This window comes from Cygnus atratus, chromosome 7, assembly GCF_013377495.2.
Source record: "Cygnus atratus isolate AKBS03 ecotype Queensland, Australia chromosome 7, CAtr_DNAZoo_HiC_assembly, whole genome shotgun sequence".
NCBI lineage: Eukaryota > Metazoa > Chordata > Aves > Anseriformes > Anatidae > Cygnus > Cygnus atratus.
Genome location: NC_066368.1, coordinates 8,247,099 through 8,274,042, shown reverse-complemented (window position 1 = coordinate 8,274,042; position 26,944 = coordinate 8,247,099). Strand labels below are relative to the sequence as shown.

The 26,944-nt window shown below is 35.1% G+C and overlaps 1 protein-coding gene across 4 annotated transcripts in view; it reads left to right on the top strand.

Moving 5' to 3' along the window:
- ATRNL1 (attractin like 1) overlaps positions 1-26,944 on the top strand; it is a 492,744-nt gene that overhangs the window by 231,365 nt on the left and 234,435 nt on the right. For all 4 annotated transcript variants that reach the window (XM_035547698.2, XM_050711915.1, XM_035547701.2 and 1 more), the window contains one exon: positions 18,666-18,727. In XM_035547698.2, coding sequence (XP_035403591.1) covers positions 18,666-18,727 — 62 coding nt within the window. The remainder of the gene's footprint in view (positions 1-18,665; positions 18,728-26,944) is intronic.

The window sequence follows — 26,944 nt, the reverse complement described above, 5'->3', positions numbered from 1 at the left end:
ATCAAAACATATCAATGTTCAATAAAGGAGGAGTTGACCTGAAATTGCGCTTGAGTTCTGGTGTCTTTGATTCTTGTCAGGCTCTTAAATTATAGCACAATAAATATTTGGAGACCTTGACAAGTGACTGAAATTGATAGATAGAATTTTAGTAGAATTTTTAGTAGATAAGAAGCAAAGGAAAAATAAGGATAAATTCTTTCTTTTGTAAGGAGAAGGCATCAGAAATTTTATGATAGAGATGATTAACTATTGAGATATGTTCATCCTTGGCATTGTGTTTTTGTTATACTATAAAGAAAAAGTTAATAAATTATTGCAAAATAAATGAGCAAAATGAACAGAAGTTTAAATCAGAGCAACCATTTTTATTTTATATAATTTTGAATGAAAAGATATGAAAAGATTCAGTGGTAATACTTTAATCTTAATACATACATGTATCACTTAAAAATTAAAGTTTTAAAACTTTACTGCCTAAGGCTCATTATTGTATATTAGATATTTTTTTTTTTTTTGGAAATTGGAGGTCAATGGATATTTTAAAAATCAGAATACCGGAAAACTGGGTGCTCTTTAAGGTCCCTTCCAACCCAAGCCATTCTATGATATATATGATATATCATATATATATCATATCATGATATGAGAGAAAGAGAAGTGGAAATACAACGCAGTAGAAGAAATTGATCAATGTGGTGGACGGTGATCATTGTACCACAAGTAAATTGCATTGCTTAGAGGTTCTTATTTCTAGTGTTAATTCTTAGCAATAAAACATGGTTCTAGATGAATTGCCTTATAGACAATTCAGTATTAAAGCTTTTCAGAAAAACAAAAAGAGACTTTTGTTTTTCAGAAAAAAAAAACAAAATTCTAAGTCTGGTGTGAAGATACTTATATTTGTAGTATGCTGATACACCATATACAGATTTCCCTTTGATTTTAATTTAATCATAAATATTCCTTATTGAAAGTAGAATATGTCTGTGTACATTTGAAGACCCTCAATGGAAAGCGAGATTCTCTCTTCTTTTTTCTGTAGTCATCCTTTCTTATTACTTTATTTGGTCCATTCTCTGTCCTATTTTTTATCCAATCTTTGAACTGACACAAGACAATTTCAAATACCAGTAATGAAGAAACTAAGACTCCTGCTTTTAGGAAAGATGCATTTTAGCTAAGTCAGGTACAGTACAAATGTAAACATGAAGGGATTTTTTTCCCCTTTGCTGTATTAAAATTTTAAGTTTGATTGAATTTAAGAGCTCGAAAGTACCAGGGATTAGCTGTGCAGTCAGATGGCTTAAAGTTTCATGGTTGGGAACTGCCAAAGCATTTTAACTTCAACCCTTTTTTTGTATTCAAATGTAGTACCTTTATGAAAGTTTATGCTGTCCATAGCCTTATTAATAGATTTTCTGGTACATCCAGTTGTAGTTATTGATATGTGGGCCATTTCAAACAACCCATGTTTATATGCACATAACATATATCAATCTATGTTATTTTACATTAGCATTCTGTATTGAATTTTGTGGCTATTGAGTTTCTAAATTAAGTGCAAAGAATTTTAACATCTTACATTGTTTTGCATACCACGAATCAGGAGATAGAAAGTAGACTTACCACAGAAATTTAATTTCTTGCCTCTTATTTTTATTGGTATCTCAGAATCACAGGATGTTTTAAGTTATATGGGACCCCTGGAGGTCATCTTGTCCAACTCCATGCTCAAGTGGTGTCAAAGTGTCATCTAGAATAGGTTACCCGGGATGAAGTCCAGATGAATTTTGAATGTTTCCAAGGATATATATGATTTCTTTTTATCTTTTTTTTTAAATTGCTGTTTTTTTTATTAATTTAATTTTATTTTTTATTTCTATATAAGATTTTATTTTGAATACTGGCAAATACAGCTTGTGTCTGAGCATGAGTCTTGAGTGTTCTGTAGACCTTAGTAAACTAACCATCATGGTAGGATGATTTTAGTCACTACAGGACATGAGACCTGATCACCCTGTTAGTTCTCCACAGTCATATTTTCCTATGTCCTGTAAGTTTAAATATTCTATTTTTTCTCCATGCATAGAATTATAGAATCATTAAGGCTGGAAGAGATCTTCAAGATCATCTGGTCCAACCATCACCCTACTACCAATATCACCCCACTGAATCATGGCCCTAAGCGCCAGGTGCAACCTTTTCCCGAACATCCTCAGTGATCGTCATCTCCTTGGGCAACTCATTCCAATGCCTGACTACCCTTTCTGCGAAGAAATGTCTCCTAATTTCTAACCTAAGCCTCCCCTGGCACAGCTTGAGGCCATTCCCTCTAGTCCTATCAGTAGTTAGCTGTGAGAAGAGGCTGACCCCCAGCTCCCCACACCTTCCTTTCAGGTAGCTGTAGAGAGCAATAAGGTCTCCCCTGAGCCTCCTCTTCTAAACAGACTAAACAACCCCAGTTCCCTCAGCTGCTCCTCATAGGACATGTTCCAGGCCCTTCACCAGATTCGTAACCCTTTAGACCTGTCATTATGTTCACAAAATTCATGTAAAGAACATATTCAACATTCAATTTCTGCATGCAGTTTTTACAGATGTTGCAAATGACTGGCAGTCTAATAAGTCCCTAATAAAGGAAAAGAAAAAAGGACTAAAAGAGCTCAATTAATTGTCATAAAATGTGATAATCCTTTCAGCTTGTCTGTCTACTAGCAAAAAACAATTTAACTCTTCAGGTAGGTTAAAATTAAATGAATAGTATTTTACAAAGACAGTCATTAAGCAGATATTTTTTTACAATGCAGTACTTCAGCCCAATAATGAACAAGCATAGAATTGATTTTTATAAACTAAGCATTACACTGGTGCTTCTGCAATAACATGTTGCAGTAAATATATTTTATATAATCATCATAGTTTTACAACATAGTGTTAAGTGTTTGTTGTGATACCAGAATCAGAGCATTTTTTCCAGGAACTTGATATAATAAATGCGGAGTGGTCAATCTGTTTCTATCAAAGAGATTTTTTTTTTCTTTGTCTGAGATATCAATAGACATTCGTGAGACTTCTCTTATTTTATGAAACTGCTTTGAAATTGCTAAAAAGCATAGTTGTCTTTGGTAAAATACATGGGAAATGAGTAAATTTGGTATGGATTAGATAGCATTTGTTGCTTTAAATTAACACTTTTAATGTGGTCGCCTCTGCACTTGTCAGCTTTGGAAGAATGGAGAGAAGATTAATTCTCTTGGAAATCTTTTTTGTCTTGTCTCCTGTTACTGACACACTAGCCTAATAGTCCGTACTAACAACCTGTGAGAAGGGAAATAATCTTGAGTAATCACAGAATTGCAGAGTGATTGAGGTTGGAAGGGACCAGCTGGAGATTGTCTGACCCCTCCAACCAGAGTCACTAGAGCAGGTTATCCAGGGCTGTGTCCACTCAGATTTTGAATATTTCCAAGGATGAAAAATCAAGCCCAACCTGTTCTAGTCCACTATCACCCTTGCAGTAAAAATTTTCTTGTGTTTAAATGATATTTCCAGTATTTCAATTTGATCTGATTTAGATTCTTATTTAAAGAGTCATTTGGAATATGAAACACTTCGTCTTACCATTTAAAAAACTATATTATTAAGAATGTATTTTTACTGAAAAAAGAAATGTTGTTTCATTTTTAATGAAAAAATGTATAGAACATCTCATCTGTGAAAATCTCCTCTAACATTTGAATATGGTCACATTATTTATTTTCATCAAACTGTTTCCCAGCAAGGTAAATCAAGATTCCAGTAAACAACATAAATCAGCATTAAGCCCTCTATAAATGCATAAAATAATTTTGAAACAAACTTGCATGTAGAAAGCAATTAAATATTAAGTCTCAGAAATAATAAATATATTTTTAAAAGAGAGTATTTTCTATAAATGTGCTCATTTCTCATTGAAAAACATAAGTTCTCATTTGGAAAAAGTGTGCGATACAATGGAGTGATGTTGGGAATTTCTGTAACCATTGGGAGAAAAAAAAACAAAGCGCAATACTTTGTCTTGAGCGTAGTCAATGCATTTAGTTGAAGATATCTTAGAGACTGCTTCTGCAGTATTCTTGTCCCAGAAAGGGTACTGAAAATCCTTCCTGGAATACTCTGAGGATATCTATTACATATGGCTGCTGGCAAGAAAGATACCTATTAAACCATACTTGAGAAAGTTCGTCCTGCAGCGAGTAAACATTATGATTTTAATTTCTCAACTTTATTTTTCAGCACCTTGCTCCGCTTGAAGCCAAATAGTCAGGATTGTGTTTTAAAGTACTCGGCTCTTTGGGAATGGCATTGTTAATATTTGTTCCTCCATACACTGCTCTCACATAAGCCTGCTCATTATGCTCTCACATAAGCCTGCTCAAGCTTATTCAGTAATTGGAGCTTATCAGCTATAGTGACTTTATAGCAAATTTTTGATGAAAATTGCTTTTTCTATTTCTAAAGCTTTCCAATAAAATATTTCAGGGTTAAAGCGAGTTTTTTTGTTGTTGTTGTTGTTTTTCTGTTTTTAAGCAAGAACTTTTCCCATGTTTTCTCATTTTAGAAAAGTAATCCTTCCATATAAAAGCTGTAGTAACCAAAAGTGTTTTATATATTTTGGGGCCAGCTCAGCCAATAATAAATGAAAACTAATGAGAGCAAGCAGAAACCTCAAATTTCCTAGTTTTCTGCAGAAGCCTGGTACCTAAACCTGATATTCTGTCCTGATCCTCTGTCTGAAATTAATGTGAATAATTGGTGCTTTATAAATATTTTTTTTCCATTTGCTTTTGTGATGTCTAATAATGCACACACTTGTGTAGTTGTCTTACCTTCCGTACATTTAAGGCCATCTCTCTTGTACTCGTTATAAGTCTTGTAGGCACTGAATTTTTAGGACCCTTAGCCTCCTGTGCAGTGTGATTAAAATCAGTCTGTGTGTCCAAAGCTGTTCACGCAGGGCAGGCAAAGCTACATCCTGTAGCTTTGATCCTTAGGGAAAAAAAAAATCAGTAAAGGATTTCTTAGAAATTGCTGTATTTTCTATATTGTATTTTTGAAACAATTCCATAGTTAAAAGATAAAATGATTTTACTGAAGCATGAATATAGGCTGCAAGATACTCAAACTTCAATTGACTTACTCTTCCAAGTAGGTTTCTTACTCATTGCCTAACTCCCCTGCCATACGGATCTGGAGCAGCAAATGAGGTGTTTTAGAATTCCAAAGTATGCATCTGTGCAACAGAAACTGAATTCATTATCTCCCTGAATGTTTTCCATGCAGGATCTTTGCCCTGACTCATATACTTGTTTTGTTCAGAAGATGTTATTCATTACTATGGGATCAAATTCTTCTCTACGGTTGCCATTTCTTCTAGTCAAATAAAAAGAATCTAGATAGCTGTGTCCTCAAAAGCAGATCTTAATGTTTCTTCCTTAAGTTGGTATTAAGTATTCAATATAAGAAAGGAAAAGACACCATCTATGTCTCAACAGAGTTCAGGATATTATAGTAATTATGTAGGGCCCTTGAGAAGTATTATCCTTTGCTCTCTAAAAGCATAAGGTACTCTAACAGAAAAACACTTTTTTTTTTTTTTTTTTTTTTTTGTTAAAGCTGTTCAACAACTGAGTAGTTGATGTTCATTTGCACATACCTAATTACACGATTACAGCTTCTGGAAAATATACTTGAAAATATTTTTAAAAGTGAGAATAAAAAGTACTCTCAGTGTTACCAACCTTGACTTATTTTTTTCTTCTGCTAAATGACTGAGGCCCTTATGAGTTTAAGGGAGTGTGAATGAAGTGCCTTGCAGTTTGTCCATGAGGCGGGAACAGCCCATTCTGAATTGTGCAGGGAGCCTTCAAAATCACAGTTCTAGCTGACATATGTCTCATTCATTACACTCTCATTCTGACTTTTCAGTTATGGAGCTTTTGTTGCAAACCTCATGGTTTCACAGAAATGACCATTACCAGTACATAACAGCATGGTCTATTGTATCATTACTAAAATGTTAGACGGGTGGCAGCTCATCTTACAGCATGGCTTCTTGCAAAAACTGTTTCAGTTTAGCAGGTTCTGTTCTTCTTGTGCTTTACATCTTTCTGAATATGCTTGAAAGCTAGTTACTCATCCACCTTTCTCCAGCTAATTACTGCAAGTTCTTTAAAAAAAACATGACATTAAAGGTTCCTGCTTATTAGCATTCTAAAATTCTCTGCATCTTTTCCAAACACTGTGCTGGATCTGACAGCATATCAGTCAAGGATATGATATATGATACATCAATGGTATACCAGCCTGACTCTACAGAATATATTAGAAAGTTGAGTAAAATCTACGCTGTCAGTTGTCTCTGCTTTTTTTTTTTTTTCAAATTTATTACAGCTTGCAATATAATATGAGTTTCAAATGAGGGATGAAAATTAAATGAAAGAGGGTAAAATTAACATAACAAAATTGGATCTCAATGTGTTCTGTTAATCCTCATCATTTAATTTTCATTTTATCTTGTAAAAGTCTCAGTTGTCACTTTCTGGATTTTGATCACCTCTTCAAGGGAGAACATTAAACTCATTTTCTTCCTTATGTGTTACATATTTTCTTTCCTAGTAGGGTGAGGAATTTTTAGGTCAGTTAACCACTTCCACTTTATTTGGAGCCATTCATATTTTTTCCTTTAGTAAGAACTGTTGTTATTTCAGCAGCAGGTTTATTAGAATAGTCTTTTCCTTGTATAAATAAGTGGACAGTATCTCTCACATGAAAGAACAACAACAATGAAATACTTTTGTTTCCTTGGAATATACATACAAACCAGAAAGCTTAATCAGTTTTATTTTTTTATCATATCTTTGTAGGTTGGATATTCTAACTTATATAGTTTAGTATCTGTCCTCTTTTATCTTCACTCTTATATGCACAAATGTAATTGACTCTCAGACCCTTCTTTGTGTACCTCAGTTTTTCTGACTATAGATGTAGATCTTCACTACGAAACTGAAACAGCGATAAAGCTGATGGACATTTTTCTTGTACAGTTTGATGAGGTTTTCTGTCTTCATTTATCGTCATTTCACAATGAAAATTCATTTCACCTGAGTAAGCCACCTTCCTGACATCTTTTGTCCAGTTATAGTCATTCATGAGAGACAGAGCATTTCATTTTCTTGTCTTATCATACTGTGCTGAAATTCTGTCTCTTCTGAAGTCAAAAGGAAGTCAGTAGGTATTTACCATCATCAGTGTTACTGTAGTCAGCCTTCACCTCCAGGTGAAATCTTCCAGGTTTATTCTATGTTAGCGCTGTTTATGAGATGAACAAAATTATCAATGGAATACAGTTTCCCTTCTCTTTTCAGAAGTTTAATTGTATCAGATGTCACAATGACTTCTACTCTTGTTGTAGCACTCAAGGAATGAAAGCCTCTTTCATGGCCTTATCAATATGTGAAGAGGGGAACAAGAAGATTCATCAATGAACTTCTCTGCTGAATGGGAATGCTTCTTTTCAGTTGTTTTACATTTTAGAGGGAGGAATCACCAAGCACCATGCAAAAGATCAGAAAATGTAATTTCTACAAAGGTGTATTATATACATAAATCTTCTGAAAGAGAGATACCTTTGGGATATCGTAGGCTGTAGACTTCTGTGTAATCCATTACCCATGCTGATATAAACCTTTGATTTGTGGGTTAAAACCTAAGGCTGAGTAACCTCATAAATATGCTAATCCAGAGTAATCAAGAAAAGTACTATTGCAAATAAAAAATTTGTATTCCATAGTTCCAGCAGCTTTATAGCATGCTCTTCATTTATAACAATAAACTTTGGGAAATTACTCTCTTCATGTTTAAGAAAATGCTTTGCCCTTTTCTTGGCATCTCACCAATGAGTGTTACATATGTTATTTTGAATGACATGATCTTTATGAAAATTTCAGTGCATGTTTTGCCTTTTCTAACTAAGTATTTGATTTTTAAAATGAACAAAACAGTGCATAAATGTAAAAAGCCAGCTTATGTAGCCCTGTAATTTTTTATTATCATTTTTTGTTAGGCTGGAAACCAACCAGTGTGTTAACTAGAAGATTGTCTGGCAAAGCCAGCTGTACTCAGTATCTAAGCAGAGAAGGGCACAGATTTTAAAAAATGTTATAATTTTTAGCAGCACATTTTCCCTGTTATATGCATTTCTACAAATGCACATAGGCATGAACTGTAAATGGCATAGCAATCATACTAAGTTTTATAGTTATTCAAATGGCTCCATGTAGATATGTGTATATATATATATATTTATTTTTAGGAAAGGTGAAAAATGTCTTCCATGCAGAAAAGAAAATAGGACATTTTTCATGTTTATAAACTTCAGAATATAAGAATTCTTCTTTTCTTTAGGGATACATTTTCTGTGTGTTAACAAATCCCCATGGAATGCTGTATATACAGACAGTTGTTTTTAAAATCAGTCTTGTCAAGAAATAAACAGTTTCCTTCAGTTGATATTTCAGTTCCCAGATACTGCAATACTAATATTTGCTTGACTTTTTTTTTTAAGTAAGCCCTCTAATCCATGTCTAATGAAAATTGGGTTACTTAAGAAAATGGAGGAACAAATAATCAGTCAGTTCTGAAATCTTGTATTTCTTAGTTCATATGAAATACCTGTCAAAAATTATTTTTCTAGTTTCTGTAATAAGTAACTACACTTTTGTATTTGTTGCCTGAAGGACTGAAATCTAAACACTGGTCATTTGAGCAATATACTGTTTTCCATGATATTACTTTTGTGCTTGTCAGATTAACGGTATAATGTAGATGTATCTTGTTGCATGTGAATAAGATTTTTATTTTTTAGTATGAAATCAGGGTCCACTTTTTGGTGAGCTGAAACTTGCACTATCAACTAGTTTATATAAAATAAGATTATATTTCTATTGTAGGTTTAAAGTGACACTTTGTAGAAATAAGACTGCTATTAACCTCTTTAAAAATAGAAAATAATTCAATACCTGTTCGCTATGAATTCCTTCAGCCATTTCAACTTGAATCTCATTTACTCTTTAAATATATTTGTTGTGGTGCAGTACCGCTGCTTAGACTTTTATAGAGAGTAACAGTAAAAACAAAATCCAGTCATTAAAGATGAAAAGCCAGAATCAGTTGCTCTATGACCACTCTTAAGTGCTCCACGCCCCTGAAAAGCTCTTGTTTTCTAATTTGATCTGATTCCTTTTGAATTTTATTTTTGTTTAATAGTCTACAACAGTAAGCAAATTACATATTGATAAATAATAAAAGGTCATTTATGCTAAGTCATCTGGATAACTTTGTAAATTAAACTTGTTGGAACAGTATACAATTTTAGTAGAGGCAAATACAAAGTTATTAACTATCCACAAGCTTAATTCACTATAACATTTTGGCACTTGTGTATCCTTCCACAACATCCAATACCCCTTGCTTAGATCAGAAGAGCAGGACATATGGATTTAAAAGGGTTAAGATGTCTGCAGCCTTATCTTCAAACGGCTTGTTTTCTCCTGTAGGCTGTAAGGAGAAGTCAGGGAGTCAGCATAATCATATTTCAAGCACATTGTAATAGACAAAGGAATGAAAACCTAAGCATGCCATGTTACACAGAATGTTTCCCCTATAATTTGTATGCATTTTCCATAGGTTGCCTCTGCCCAGTCTGTAAGCATTTCCATTTTAAAAAGGTACCCAATTTTCGTTCAGAGTTAACTTCTGTGGATTGTGCAAACTAAGCAAAGTGCCAGACTTTTCTTCTTATGGGATTCTGCGTCCGCATGTGCTCTATGGTGGAACAGTGCTAAGTGCACGTGATGTTGCAGGATTCTCTGCATCAAGGGTCAGTGAATTGGTGGCTTTGGGCTGGCGTGGAGGGGAAGTGGCCAAGTGCCAGTCAGGCTTAACAAATGTTTGCTTTAGCTGCCCTAACAGAAACTTTTGCTCTAGTTTGCCTAGTTAAGATGCCATGGTTTAATGGCTTTTCTAGCTGTGCCTGCTGCACCCTGTCTGATCAGTCAGCAATTCAAGAGCTGAGATCTTGAAGTGCTGACTGGTGTATACTAGAGCATTGTATTTCTTGAATTTCAGAGATGTTTTTGACTCTTCATATGAGAAAGAGCTCTGAACCTCTCTCTGCACTATATGATAACTGCTGGGAAGTGACGTATTCACCTTAGTGAGATGTTCTCTGATTCATCAGACAGAATTGTAAAGCTAAATATACCCTGCCACAGTAATTTTGACTCCGTGATTCTGACTTCAGCACTCAGGAAGCTTTTTTTTTTTTTTTTTGTCATTTATGTGCATTCTATAAAGTATAAAATTTCCAATAGCCTTTCTGTAGCATCAGTAATTACAGAACCATGACTTAAAAATTAGCTATTTAGTGGTGGTTGGTAGGTATGTTATTGGATATAAGAACCCAGAAATAATTCCAAATTGCTTCATCAACTCTACTCCTAGTCACCATTTGACAGAGTAACGTGATAGTAGTGTGCTGGCACGAGCAGATTTAAGCTTGCACCACTAATTCAATTTTGACATTGATAAAAACATCATATGGGTCTTTTGCATTTGAGGAGGTATCTTTTGTAGTCTCTTCTGAGAAGAGGAAAGATAACGCTTTACTTTTGCTGTGTTAAACAAAAATCATGTTACTATTTATTAATGCAATATTTTTTATTGAACCATTTTTTCCCAAAAATGTGGAGCACTTGGAAAAGTGAAATTAATCTGTATGGGCAACTGGTTTGTCTAGAATTATCAACCATATATAAACTTGGAGATTTCCTATGTTTATTTTTTGAATAAATATAATTTACAGTTTTGACTTATTCTAGAGTGAAAGCAGTCTGCTAGTTTTTTGAATGTGATTCTCTATTATGGGCAAGAGTTCTTTACGTTTTGGAAATCCATCAATCATACTACACCAGATGAGAATGAAGGTATTACTGCACCTAGGTAGTTTCTCATTCTCTTTACCTGCAATAGTGGTTATGCTAACATTGGAAAGCATGTTCTCTAACAGGCCAAACTGTCATAGAAGGAGACTCTTTAACTTATTTAAGTCATAGCAAGATGTCAAGAAGTCATAACAAGAAAGCTGAAGAGAGAGAAATCAGATTCTAGCAAGCAACAGGAATGGATTTGCCTTTAATTTAGTCTGATGACTAAAACCACATCATCATGCAGTGCTTCTCTTTGCATTAGAATTTAGCTTGTAGCATTTTCAAAACTATTATTGGGTTCATTCAACTCTGCCTGAAAGATTCCCTGACTCCATTCCTTCAACTTCTATATTTAATTTTCCAGCCTGTCCAATTAATCTAGTACAGACTTCTAAAAATACAGGGTTTCTGAAGAAGTTGTCTAGAAACTTTGCTGTTTCACAGTCAGTTTGTGAGAAAACTCAGTCTTGCAAAGATTTATGTCCAAAATAACTTTCTGGTACTGTAGGTACTATAGGCATCAATTACTTTTTAATTTAATTTTTAAACATGTTGTTTCTACCTTGTCTGTGCCTCTTAACTCTCTTTCAATCTCTCATTGACTTTAATACTCAATATTTTAATTTCTTAATAATGTCTGTATTAATCATTGTGAAGTTATTTTACATACCAAATTACACTGTAAATTAGGTAACGGCCCCTCTACCCCAGTTTTTCTCCTTTACTACTTCAAAGTTATTAACTGAGGATTTCTCTGTGTGGTATGCATGTGTACATATGCACAAAATTAAATATAGCAGTAAAATAGCAGTGGCTGCATATTGATTTTAATAGGCAAAGTGCAATGTAGGAAAAAAATCAGCTGTGAAAACCTACTTTAAGGATGTCGTTTGTCTCCCTTGAATACAAACGTAGATTATCTTTCAACCTCTCATCATTCTGAATAGTGGAAATAATATCCTGTAATTATTACATTATTTGAGAAAGAAAGGGGTGGGTATCTGGATAATTTAATGTATGCCATCACAAGAGACAGGACTTCAGCATGCAGAACTAATCTCTAGAAGCTGTTTATCAAATTTTGATGCGAAGGCTGTGATTCTGAGTCTGATTTTCTTGAAGTTATCTTTCATTCTCTAAGTTATCAATATGAAAGACTTACTATCACTAATTCTCATCAACTGGGAGGACTGTCAAAATTGGTCTAAATTTTCTGGTATCAACACAGCAGAAAGCAGTAGGATTCTGACAGAATGCACTTAGTTCCATATTACTTCTCTGGTCACTTCATTCCAGCAAGAAGGAATATTATTTTTTTCTATTTTAGCATTATGTTATTTTGCAGAAATAGCTAATCAGTATTTAGAAAATATAGGATAAATTTATCTCACCTAACATTGCTTAATTCAAAGTCTGACACTGGGTATATAATCTAAACTAAACGTAGACTCCCTATGTTGTTAGCAGAGAGAAAGGGCAGCTCCACAGGTTAATTTATCCCACATATTAGTCCTACATCTACTTCAGGGTCACTTGTCTATGAAATGCCTTCCAATCTCTGTTGACTCTTTTAAACTAGCTGATTAATTTTGACTAGACTTTTAATTTTCACATGTCAAAATTAGCAGAAATATTCTTTCAAATTTCATTTTCTATTTTTAGGAAAGTCAATATGTAGAATGAAAATGTGGCATCTTTTGCCTCCACGTGAAAGTGTTTTATGTTTCTTTAAATTAGACAGAAATAACTTGGATTCATTGGTAGCAAAAAAAATTGGTAGCAGTCCTTTTTCTTGGATTTTTTTTTTTTTTTTTTTTACTGAAGTAAAAGATAAAACATTTTGTGCTTGGCCTTTTGGGAAAAGGACAGGAAAAAAAGGACAGTGTTTCCTACCATCTGCTTTTCACTGGTGCAGGTCACTCTTCATATTCAAAGCCCAATGTGAAAGAGCAATCATTACTCTTCCTTTCTCTCTCTAGCTTCCTACTAGCCTCCCAGTTGTAGTTATATTTAGCAAAAGATCCCAGTAACTGATCTTTTCTTATGTGATTACTGATTATTCAGAAATCACGCGTTTCAGTAATATATTTACTGATATCCAAGATATCCAGAGAGTTTTTTTCATCCAATTATTATGTAGTAGAGGATATCTTTAAAAATAGTCTATTTTTGGTCTCTGTAGTCATGTTTCTGCACAATTTATACATAAAGCTCATACAACAAATAGTAAATGTAAAAGCCTATGACATATCAAAAATTTTCAACAACCTGTTCCCAAATTATGACAGTATATGATCTTTTCCATCTTTCCTGATAAAAAGTTATGTACAAAAATGTGCTAACCTACACAAATATTTTCCTCAACTTTTGTTTATTGTCTAGAGTTGCCTCAGTCAAAAAGAGTTCCTCAAGAAAATGTAAAAAGGGATGGACAACAAAATGAGTTAATCTTCATGTTCAATCAATATCCATTTCTTCTGCTTCAGAACATACACAGTATCAGTGTGGGAGTGTGTAATAGTTTTATCCAAGAAGAAATTCAATTACAGTTTTGATGATACTGAAGGAAGTAATAATTCTGTGGGGTTTAGGTATGCATTATCAACACAGTCCAGGCAGTTTAGTTTGGGTTATGTCTGACCTTGTTGTATTATGGTTCCAGGTTTAATAATTTGACCATCTACCAAATTTTACCCTGTATTTATTTTAGTATCTCTTATTTGTTCATTCTTAATTTATCAACAGTGTAAGATGAAATAATTGTATTAGTGGAAGTATTTGGTAATTGTCTGAGAGCCTGAGCAGATAAAATTTACATTAGTGGATAATTTAATGGGGAATTGATTAAAATTGCTTTTTGTGCACATTGTTTGAATATATGAACCATTTCATGGATTAGGTTCATGTTTACTGCAAATGTTACATTTTATTTAGTGTGCTCTTGTTGTGCTTGATTTTCCATTTTTTTGTCCTTTTGCTTGATTGATTTCTTTAGAATTGATTTCTTTAGCTTCTTATTTCAAACTGAGACACAAAATTCCAAGGCAAGACTTTCTGTTTCCATATGAAAGATGTCCCCAAGTTAGACTTTCAAAATTGTCTGATTTTTACTGGTGGAACAGATCTTGACCTACTGTTCTGTAAGAGTACTACTGCTGTACGGCAGGTAATAGTGGAAAAGGTGAATTTGACATGAATTATCTAGAGCAGGGGGGAAAAAATGTATTCCTTCAGACATTAACTTTTGAAGATCAGAAAAATCTCTGTGTCCAAAAGTGTAAATTCAGCATATTCACTGATCAGTAACTGTCATTTATTCAGCATAAAGTGTATTTCCTACATTTCGCACGTAACCAAAACTTTATAAAAATTAAGAAATAACATAGATAATGTTGTTTGTGATGCATCCTTGCAGTGCTCTCTGGAATATTCATCCAGTAAAAAATCCAGGGAGAAATACTGATAGAAAAAGTATATCTTATAACAATATTTCTAAAGTTAAAATGGCAAGATGAGGTTTGGAGATAAAAGTTTGCATCTTTTGTTAAGCCAGCTGGATAACTTGAAAAGTTAGACAAACTTTCAGACACACAAGTCCTTCGTGTCTGATACAGAAGCATCAGACTTCAAAGCTAAATCCAAGTTGAAAGCAATTGCTCAGAGTTTAATTATAGAGCATTTTTCATAAAACAGCTGCTGCAGTTCTTACCTCTCAGTACTGAACCTCACAACTCCTTCACAAGACAAACCTTGAGACTAGGATACAAAAAGCATTGGCTTTAGAAGTATCAGTTTTAGGCATATTATAATTTCCTTGCATATGTTTATCTTTTCATGTTTCTCAGGTTATAAACTGTCTATCTCATTTTTTCCCTTATGACTTTCCTACCTTATAAACTCATCATCCTCTCTTACTTATCACTTCTACTCCACCCAAGAAAACTATGTTCTATATGCTCTAATATTTAATTAAACTGAGCAGTCTTCCCAAACTTTATTTTGCTTTCAGGTCATCTGTACCGGGCAACCAAAGGAGCTTGCATGCTCTTGACTCATTTTTATCTTGTGAAAAATATATTGATGCCTATGGCTCTGTCTTATTAATGTAGATCCTCATAGCTGGAGCTTCACTGCTATTAGAATATTCCAAACTACCCAGCAAAAATTCATCTTTTCTCCATTGCACATTGTCCATGGTAATTATCGGACATTTCATTCTTGATGGAGCTCTGTCACTTTTTAATTTTTTTTTAATCAGAAGGCTCAGGGAACTTCCATTTTTCATGAACTGGGTGTTGAAATTGGACTTTACATGACCCCTGAACACAACCAAAGCCATTTGATTTGTAGCTGGCCTAAAGTTTTGTAATTTGCTGCTTAGAAAGCTACTAGCAACCGACTATTAGGTTATCATGTATAATGAATTTGCTGAGATAAAAGCATTAAAGGGCTTAGAAATAATTTTGTAATTTTCTTTTAGAAATCTAATGCTGGTGAATGAAAGAATTAGCATCTACACTTGAAATTATATTGCAAATAATGTATCATAGTACTCCAAGTTGTCATATTTCCTTTTTTTTTCAGTATTAGGCTCAGTAAAGGAGAGGTATTATTGTTTTTCTTTCTTCAAGGAAACTAGTTTTATGCTGGAAATTTTGCATGTTAATTCACAGAGGTCCTTTGGTTTACGTAATTACTTATCACATGGCACTTGGTAATAGTATTCCGTAGGAAATTATGGAGTTGATACTCTTCTTGATCTTCATTTAGAAGATAGAGACAATATTTACAGCATCCATAGGCTTATTAGATATTTTGGTGAAATTGAGGGCTATTTAACTGTGATGTGTTGCAAATTGCCAATGAAAAAAAAGAGATATTCATCTCCAATATCTTTAACTCCAAAGTTAAAAACTGCGTTTGAAATAATTTTCCTTGTCTCATCCTTTGTCTATGTAGGCACAAGAAAAAAAAAAGACAATAACATTTGTATATAGCTGAAAATCCTATGGAAATAAATCTTTGTAATTATGTTATGGTTCTTTGTGTCAGGCTTAGATTCATGACATTCCTTGCTCCTTCATGATCTACTTGTAGTTAAAATATGTATCAATTTTTTGGTTAATATTATGTGTTGAAATTAGTCTAAGATGCACAGTACCGTTTCTTCAGAAAATGCTGTAGTTCATCTTTTAAACACGAGCTTACCATCATTCAAAGATAATGTTTGATAAAATTTGAAATTACTTCTGGAATGGAACTTTATATTTTACTGGATTTTGTTTGTTTGTTGTTCTAAACTATGTCCTGTACAACCAAACAAGTAAGTTTTACAGATAGAATTTCTCATGTGGATTTGTAAACAAGAACTCGAGCAAAAAAAACATTACAGTTGCTACAGTTTAAGTAGATTATTAGACTAATAGTAGGTGGAATATGTAAAATCATTCTTATTGTGTGTGTATTTTGTAAAAAAAAAAAAAAAAAAAAAAAAAAGAGAAACAAATATATATATATATATATATATATCCCACCTTGAGTTTAGGGATATGCAAATCATATTTAATCATTAGTATGCATACAAAACCATTGAAATGTTGTAAGTATGCATGTTTCATATTTGCTGTGTGTTGAAAAAGAGAAATGATGGCAGTACAGTCGCTTAGAAAAAAAAAATGATGTAAAACTGTCCTGATATGAGACCGACCAGATTGCAGTTTTCCATGGCAGGACTTTTCCTTGACAGTAGTTGTTTCTGGAGTAACAACGTCTTTCAGTGAATGCTGACACCTCAAATGAAAATAATTGCAGTAATGCAAAATATAATTGCTCATTCAGAAGATAGCTTTTTAACAGTGTCACAAAATATGAACTCTGTTGAAACTGGCATGCTTTTTTCTCTTGGTATTAGTTCATCTCCTGAAATATGGTACTTGCAGAAAATGTTCTGGAAAAGCCAGCAGTTAACTTGAAAGCTAAATATTATTTGAAGGGATTCTAGCGTACATTTAAAGTACAGATTTGATATAGCAAGCTGTTACCAAATATTCTTAAATAATTGTTTCTGCTTGGGGTACACTTTTATATTGGGCCAAATGAATCTTCATGTCCTTGCTCAGGTTTTATCTTTTCTATGGAAAATAAAGGTTATGTTGGCATTAACAAATACTTTGCCAATTTTGCCTAATTTTGTAATTTCTATTCAACTTTTTCAACTCCCTAATCTCTCCATTTTAAAGCAGTATTCATCATGACAAGTATTCATCATGACAGTAACCTAAGTTAAAGTTTCTGAGAACATTAAATTTCTACTTATATCGAACAAGTGTAAAAACACTTGTAGATTAGACTGGAATAGCAAGTCCGACCATTTTTTTCTCTCCTGCTTTGATCCCACCTGGTTGTCAGCTTCTTGTATTTGCACTGGCTCCAAGGCCAGAATTACTTGCAGCAGTACATTGCTAGTAAAGAGAAAGCAGAAATTATGTTTAAGAGATGTGTTTGCATGATGGTGCCCCCATGCTTATTTCTGGTATTCCAGTTTGCATGTTGTTCCTTCCTTAGGGTTTAAGTTATCTGGCCTATGGTTAGCTGTTTGGCTGACACAAGACAAAGTAATGCCATTATAATACTAAAGTTTATTTATTATAGCTTTGTGCTAAAAAAAAAATACTTCTTGAGTGTCATGAGTTATAATTTCAAAAGTTCACAAACTGACTGTGAAAGGGAATCAAACTAATTTGGAATAATTGCTAGCCATGATCAGATCTTAACTGCATGAAGATCTCTAAAATAGAGTTAGATAAACACTTTGTGCAATTCAAAGTAGGAAATTCTGCATAGCATTAGTTTAATAGTTACACTTTATGAAACAATGAACAACTCAGGAACTTAGACATATTTGCAGTTATAACTTGAGTATTAAGTGCAGTCCTTAACATTAGTGAAAAGTAATTATAATAACAATTATGGGCTCTATTCCATGTAAGTGTGAGTGTGCGTCTGTGTGTATGCTTAGAGATAATTATTAAATCTTCATGAAAGATTACAGTAAAGAGTTGAACTAATGCATGTTCTAGTGAGGTTGTAGAAATGTAGCCCGAAGGAACATTTATTACTTTGTCTTTAAGGTAATTTGCTTTGAAATAGTTTATTATGCACCAGAATTTATCTGTTTTTCTTTTAAAATTAACATTCTTTTAAAATTATGCAATTAAAATATTTTAAATGTATTAATTTTAAGCACAAAATGGTTTTTGTCATTTCCAAAACCATGTTTGTGTTGTAATTAAAATGGGAAATGGTTATAGTTAAAACATAGTTGACTATAAAGAAGATTTATATCCATATGATTTATTAATATTTTGCACGTTGCTTTCACTTTTTATACCAAGCAAGTTTTACATGGATATTTCTATTAAATTTAATTCAGTAGAAAGACTATATTTCATTGTTTTTATGTTGATACAAAGACATGGGAGTTAGTTATGCTTCTCACTTTATGGTGAATGCAGGTGTGTGCACACTAGACTGAAATTACACTTGAAGCTGATCATCCGTGAAACCATAAAGCCCCAGCCTAAAAAGAACAGTTGGCTCTGAAAATGTGGTAATTTACTTCTATTTTATTTGCAGATTGCCTTCTCACAGCACAATACTATCATGGATCTGGTGCAGTTCTTTGTCACCTTCTTCAGGTAAATTGCTTTTTCTCTTTTTTGACTGAAATCATGCTGATTCTATACCGTCAAAAAAGAACGTTGCCCAGCTCCTTAATCTTAAGAAACGTCTGAAAGGAAGTCTTTAAACTGTGTTCAGTAATTTGCACTGTGGAGGATCAAGGCTGTTACACTGCAAGTAAAGGCAGCTGTTGGCATTGTTCATATATCAGTGGTACAGTCTTCACACTTATGCATCTGGCTTATCTTTATGCAGTATTTCTTATTACACTGATTAAGAGAAGCCAGCTTTACTAATGTATTTTTTATGATTTACTGAACTATTTTGTGTGCATGCATTTTTTTTAACTGTTTTACCAAATTATTAGAAATGCGGTTTCTGTTCAATGTCTTATTAAAGTTATTTTTTAATAAAGGCCCCCAAATCACTCACTTTCAAGGATTAGAGGTGAATTGTGAAAGGCAGTAAATGATGGAGGAGATTTAACTGTGGCAGCAGCGCAGGAATTGGTTTCCTCTGCAAATGGACAACTATTCTAGGATCTCAACAAAACTCCCTTGAAAGACTTCTTAAAAGTTCAGCTGTCTTATAAAATGTCACAGACTTTAATATACATGGATTAGTTACAGTGCTTTGAAATCATGCTATGAATATATTCCTCAATAGCCATGAAGTGTATGTAAAATGCAAACACTGGCAGACAACTGTGTTCATCAGACTTTGTGTATTTTGAGAAATGCCATGCATTTATTTCACAAGTTCACAGTACAGCTTTTCTCTCTGCTTTAATCACCATCCTTTGAGGAATGTTATTTGAGGAATCAGACACACAATGCTGTGAACAGGCCAACTTTTATGAACTGCTGTCACCTATAAAGGGGCAGAAATGAGCAGACCCTGAAGTATTCTGCATCCAGTATGTTGGCTAATGGGCACTTAAGTGACTGATGCAATACCCCCCATTTCTCCTTTTTCACCACAAACAGACCAGTAACATGCTGGTTGCCTAATGGTCAGTCTAGAAGTGTTTTGTTTTGTTTCTGGGAAACAAAAATCCAAAGCAACATCCAGAAAATGATGGTGCTCATGTGAACTTTAAGACAAACTCCTATTGAAGAAAGCAAAATCTGTCCAAATGTGATAGAACAGGCCTGTGACAAATAGCAGAGGCAGATGACTAAGAGCAGTTTATTTCTTCTGTGTGTCATAATGCTGGCTTAGAAATGGTAAACTATAGGCTGTATGATGGTAATGTCTTCTGTATAGATATATTGCGGTAGCTTTCCTGGAATGATGGTCTATCTGATATGGTTTATTCTGACCGGATGCAAACTCACCATGCTCCTGATAGACACAGACACAGACACAGATTTCTAGGTTGGAAGAGACCTCAAGATCATCGAGTCCAACCTCCGACCTAACACTAAGTACTCCACTAAACCATATCACTAAGCTCTACATCTAAACGTCTTTTAAAGACCTCCAGGGATGGCGACTCCACCACCTCCCTGGGCAGCCCGTTCCAATGCTTAATAACCCTTTCGGTAAAGAAGTTCTTCCTAACATCCAACCTAAAACTCCCCTGTCGCAACTTTCGCCCATTCCCCCTCGTCCTGTCACCAGGCACGTGGGAGAACAGACCAACCCCCACCTCACTACAGCTTCCTTTAAGGTAACTGTAGAGAGCGATAAGGTCGCCCCTGAGCCTCCTCTTCTCCAGGCTGAACAAGCCCAGCTCCCTCAGCCGCTCCTCGTAAGACTTGTTCTCCAGACCCCTCACCAGCTTGGTCGCCCTTCTCTGGACTCGCTCGAGCACGTCCATGTCCTTCCTGTAGCGAGGGGCCCAAAACTGAACACAGTACTCGAGGTGCGGCCTCACCAGAGCCGAGTACAGGGGGACAATCACCTCCCTAGACCTGCTGGCCACACTGTTTCTTATACAGGCCAGGATGCTGTTGGCCTTCTTGGCCACCTGAGCACACTGCTGGCTCATATTCAGCCGACTATCAACCAATACTCCCAGGTCCTTCTCGGCCAGGCAGCTTTCCAACCACTCATCTCCCAGCCTGTAGCTCTGCTTGGGGTTGTTGCGCCCCAGGTGCAGGACCCGGCACTTGGCCTTGTTGAACTTCATACAGTTGACCTCAGCCCATCGCTCCAGCCTATCCAGATCCTCCTGCAGAGCCTTCCTGCCCTCGAGCAGATCGACACACGCACTTAGCTTGGTGTCATCTGCAAACTTACTGAGGGTGCACTGGACGCCCTCATCCAGGTCATCGATAAAGATATTAAAGAGGACCGGCCCCAGTACTGAGCCCTGGGGGACACCACTTGTGACCAGCCTCCAACCAGATTTGACTCCATTCACCACAACTCTCTGGGCCCGGCTATCCAGCCAGTTTCTAACCCAGCGAAGCGTACGCCAGTCCAAGCCCCGAGCAGCCAGTTTCTTGAGGAGAATGTTGTGGGGAACGGTGTCAAAAGCCTTACTGAGGTCAAGGTAAACCACATCCACAGCCCTTCCCTCATCCACCAAGCGCGTCACTTTGTCATAGAAGGAAATGATGAAAGATCTCGCTTTGACTATGCTGGACGCTAAGGAAACAAAGGCCCATCCAATACCCCTTACTGAAAGAAGGGGTGTCCTAGCTGGCAGCTCTGGTACCACTGCCTTTGACACAGTCCCAGTGTAATTAGAAAGGCTTTCAGCTAGCATTCATTTCAAGAAGATGGGCTTGCAGCCATCTGCAGCATAGCATTAATATCCAGTTGCAGAAATTCTTACTTTTTTTTTTTTTTTTTTTAAGAAGCAGGAAATGCTATGGGTAGTTCATTGCAGCAATCCCAGCAAGGACCAAAAAAGTTTGCAATTAATGGCAAGGCACATTCCAAATACGCACATATGTCAAGCTAAGGTTTGATTCTTGGGCTTGATGGTTATGATAAGAAATGGAATGTTTATCAAAATACATTTTAACATCTTGATGTAAGGTTGTATGATACCCCTCAAAAAATGAATGAAAAATGTTGAAACATCATTTAGAAACATCTTTAGGTTTTCTTGTGGCATTTAGAGTTTCCCAAAACTGAATATCACTTGGCAACCTGTTTAACCAGGAGTGTCATTCAAAAGTATAAGCAAACTGGATTAGTAGCAAAAAGTGTGCTTTTAAGAATGGTACTGTGCTTTTAAGAGCTTCTCTTGAATGACTTTGGGCTAAGTTCTGTATTACGGTATAAACAAAATCATTTGTGTGTGTGTATGAAAAAAATCAGGCTGACTGGTCTGGACAGGCAGCAGCCTCATGATTAGAGTATTCATCTAAGAGAAGGGAGACTGATTTGTGTGCTCTTCTGCCTTATTTTTATCACCATGTCAGTGCTGTTGCTCCTGGGTTATCAAAAAGTGGGTAACTGGGGGAAAGGCTTTCTTTGGGTTCATTTCTGTGTGATTAGGTGTGGCTTTAGGAGACTTCAGATCCAGCCACAAAGCCTGGGATGCAGAGGAGTGTTCTGGTGCTTGTAGATGTAGGCAGGATATCTAGGAGCTTAGGAGATCTCATACTGGGCTAATAAGAAAAAAGTAGAAACAAAAAGAAAAGCACATAGTAGAGTCACAATACACAAAGCAGGTTTTGGAAGGTAAGGGAAGGAGGTTGAGTTAGTCTGAATGAACTGAAGGCATACTGGCATAAAATAAGTTAATTGCACTGCAGTCCCAGTCAATTAACTCTGCTCAGAAAATTAGTCTGGGCCTACAGCTTGGCTAACTGACTGTCTCCAAGACAAAAGCTTGTACTATCTGTGGGTTTTTGTTGGTGTTTTTTTTGTTTGTCTCTTTGTGTGTGTGTGTGTTGAGCACAGAGCTATAGCTGTTAGATCGCCATTTGTATTCTTATAATGGAATTAAGACAATCACACATAACGTCACAGCAGCACTCCCAAGTAGTAACTACTGCACGTGTAGCATCCTCACCAACATCTGAGGTAGAAAATGGTCAGTCACTGTAAATGATCCAAAGAGGAAACTGTCAGGTTGGACTAATAAATGCAGTGTGTATTTGCAATTGTAGCAGATTTATGGAACATATTTCCTGTGTCCTTTAAAGAGAACCAGACCCTGAAAAATTTAGAAGGAAAAAATTCTAGTGTAGACACCATTACAACTTTCAGTAGATTTTAAATTGGATGTTATTTCCACAGGATCAGTAGTCTTAAGAGGCTGCAGAATATTTCTAATAGGAAAATGTAGCAATAACTATTTTTTTTCCCACACTAGTGGACAGAGTTAGTTATACCCAAGGAAACTATTAATATGACCTCTCCAAAGTGCTTTATAGTAGTCAAGGTTTCATCTGAAAATTTTGCTTCAACAGTTTGCAACCCAGCAAAACTATTTGAGTATTTTTTCTTTTTTTCTTCCTTCCTTTTTTTTTTTTTAAACATATATATATTATATATATATCAACTGGATAGGAATGCAGTGTGTTAAAACACTGGCAAATTATGTTGGTTAATAGTAATATCTACATCATGTTTGCCAGCATTATTGAAAGAACAAACAATTGTGTATAAACACACGTTTAATGTGCTTGATGTCAAAACATGTTTCAACCAGCCTTGAAAAAAGTGCATTTGTCTAGGACCTTCTCCCATCTAGTATTATGTTTTCCACCCTTCTGAGCACAGGCTATAGCCCTTCTCACCATGGCTGCCCAGCCAAACCAAGAAATAGGTTTGTTTGACAATCACTGTTCTTTTTAAGAATCATTCATATGTAAAGCTTAAAACTGTTCCTTTATGGTGTGCGTGTTCCAGAGTAAAAGATGAAGTATGCATTTTACTGCTTCATCCAGAAACATGAGAATAAAAAGCATCTTTAGAATTTTCAAGATGTATCACCAATTTGAAAAGTATTATTCTGTAAGGAATTTGTTTTAGACTAAACATAAGAAAACAAAAAAGCTATGGTTAGATGTGTAACTAATGCACGATCTACTATTTTACAGCCTAGAACAGGAAAATGATAGAAATTCAAGTTCTCTTGAAGAAATAAGCAGAATATATTATGGGAACTGTAGGGCCCCAGGCCATGATATTTGGCTGGGTGGGTGGGTGGGTGGGGAGGAACACTATTTAATGTCTTCTTTTTTATACTGGGTTGTTTTGTTGTACCTACTGGTGTAGTGACCTTTTCTTTGAAATCAGAAATGCAATCAGCTATCTAAGGGTAGCAACAGATTCCCAACAGTCTTATTGAGACTGTGGCATCTGTTTTGTGTTCCTCAATTTTTTTGTTTTAGCTTATGCCTTGAAGACTTATAGCTGTCATAACAGTTGAGAAGTGTGTGAGTTTTTTTCACCTGCTTTGAAGCAGTAAAGATCTCATTAGAAAAATTTCACAGGCAGCAAATGTGAATGATCTTTCTGCTTATACTAAAGAAATCCAGTCCTCACTATTACAGACAGTTTATTCTGATGTTGCCCTCACCAGTAAACATGCAATAAGCTAAAGCCTGACTTTTTTTTTATAAGCTATAATTTAAGAAGGAGTTTTCAGTGTCAGCAAACCTTACATGAAAATATTGTTTTAGTTAAGGAACATTTTAGTTATTTTCCAGTAGTATATTGAGTGTCTTTCATTTCTGAAAACATTTTTTTTCTTTAGATCATATTTTATTGCATATAAAATTTTCAATGATCAATATTTATTAATTTTATTTTATAGTATTTGTCTCAGTAAATCCTGAATTGAGAGCTAACATACTCCTGAGTTCTAAAGCTGCTTCTGAATACAATTATGGTTAAGAATTTATAACAGTACTCATGCATTTCTTGGAAACTTTGTATCAAGAATCTGAAGCAGAACTTCTATAAGAAATGCATTTTTTTCTCATAATCCTGTGAGCAAGAATTTGAAATGGATAACAAAATTTAGCTATATGTATTGTTGTGATAGGCAATGATACACAACTGCTACAGTCATGCCTATTTTTGTAAGGTGTGTTTCAAATACAAAATACCAGCCATTAACTTAGCAGGCTTTCTCTGAGCATAGATCTTCTCTATGCTCTCAGAATGATTCCTTCCTTTGTCTGTGGTTCAGCTTTTCAGGTGGAGCTGCCAACTGCTGGATTTTATCACTGGCTGGAATGGTATGCTTTCATTGCATTCATAACACTTCTCCTTACTACTGTGGATTACAGAATTTCCAATTTGTAATGGGTGGAGTGATATTAGGAAATATGGAAGCAAGTTTTTCTTGCTTGCTATTAAGACATTTTATGAAAGCTCTGGCCACTTAGGGTCACGGGGTACACTCTTGTTGACAAACCTTTCTGTGTGCTACAAGTGAGGAAAAAAAGCAATATTCAAAATATGGCCAGTGTTTATTGCAGGAGGAAGGAATGGGCATTTAGATTATGACAAGGACTAGTATGAGTTACAAGAGGAGATACTGAAGAAACAGATTTATCACCCCCATCTGTATGACTCTGGGTGCCAAGAACTCAAAGCAGTCCCTTCAGTTAGGTTTCATGCAATGAGAGTGGATGGCTGCACTTCAGCTGGTTGTGTCAGATCTCCTGAGAGCTTCGGTACCTGAATGGGCCATTCTTGGTGTAAATTTGCAACAGGTGAATTCCTTTTCTTTACTAGCATCCTTTGGTGAATCTGTGTGGTTTTGTGTTTTGGTTTGGTTTTGTTAAAAGCAAGGATGATAAATTAATGCTGGATTTTAGCATGCTTAGTTTGGTGAGATTGCCATAAAATGGACACAGTGCAGTCTGTAAGGATCAGATCATGTTTGCCATGGCTAGATTCTCAGGAAATGCAGAAATGCAGAAGTCTTTTAAATCAAAATTGAAATATCTTCTGGTAACATGAAAATCAAGTTATCGTAGCAAAAATGGATTTTACATTTGGGGCTAGAATAAAATTGATTTTTACTTAGTGATGCATTAAACAATTTTCACCTGACTTCGAAGTAAAGAGTTGTTTGACTTCCACTAGGACGAGCACATCTATGCTGCAGTGGACAATTTCAGGTTTTGTTATTGTTGAAAATATTTGTTTTTGAACTGTGGAATGCAGCTTCGTGTCTTCTGTACTACAAATCACCAGGAAGCTTTGCCATCACAAGGTTATTTGATATATTTATATTTCCTGAGAAGGTGGCCACTTGTTATTAGCCTGCAGGCAAAGGAGATTCCCCAGTACCACTGGACTGGTGGCTCTTCAAAACAATGGACGAGTCATTTAATTCCCCGGTGAATAGAACTGTTTTCCATTATTTTATTCTAGTTTTTCTTCTTTCTTTGTTCATCCTTTTGAGTCATTTGGAAGTGCATTTGAGTGCACTAGAGCCTGCAATATTTTGATTTCGACAAACTGTGTTCCTCAAAGAACAAAATATTTGCTCAGCTTGAAATCTGGAGGTGGTCTATGCACTTGCTTGATATATAGCAGATTTGATTTTTTCCTTCCTTCAAATATGTGCATTTAAAATTTTCCATATCTGACTTCACCTATGTGTCAAATGTAGTATGGGAGAGCTGTTCATTGTGCCTGGTGAAGTGTTTAATCCTACATTTTGCCCAGTTCATACTATCTTGAAAAAAGTTCTGTGGCTGCTTAGCCGCCGATGGAAGTTGCATAATCAAGAATAGATTTGAAATTCTACCTCTTGTGGGTTGTATTTTTTCTTGTGGCTGTATGAGAGAGTAAGTGCTGATCACAGCTGAATTAAGTTTGATGAAGGGTATAAAAGAATCATTATGTACAATGGAGCAGTTATACATAGACGTACAAAATTATTAGATGGGATGCTTCATATATAAAGCTCCATATCCCATAAGATATATTCATTTTTTTTTTTTCCCAGCAGTGTGATGCTTGAATGTAGTTGCGAAACCATATCAGCATGCAAATAATCTTTGGGTGACAGTAACAGGATTTGAAAGATTTATTTTTTTCTAAAAAAAAAAAAAAAAGGAAAAAGGAAAAAGAACAACCAAAAAATGTACTCCAAAAAGCATTTTGTCATTTCTTCTGTTTTTGCAAAATCTCATTGGAATCAAAGCAGCCATTACGTAGTAGTGTTCACACCAGAGGTCTCTGAAGGTGGCATCTATAAGATATTTCCCAATATTTCTGCAGAAAGTATCAATGTTTTTTTAATTATTTTATTTTTTGAAGATTCAGTTCTATGCAGGCTCTCTTACTCTGAGACAGTT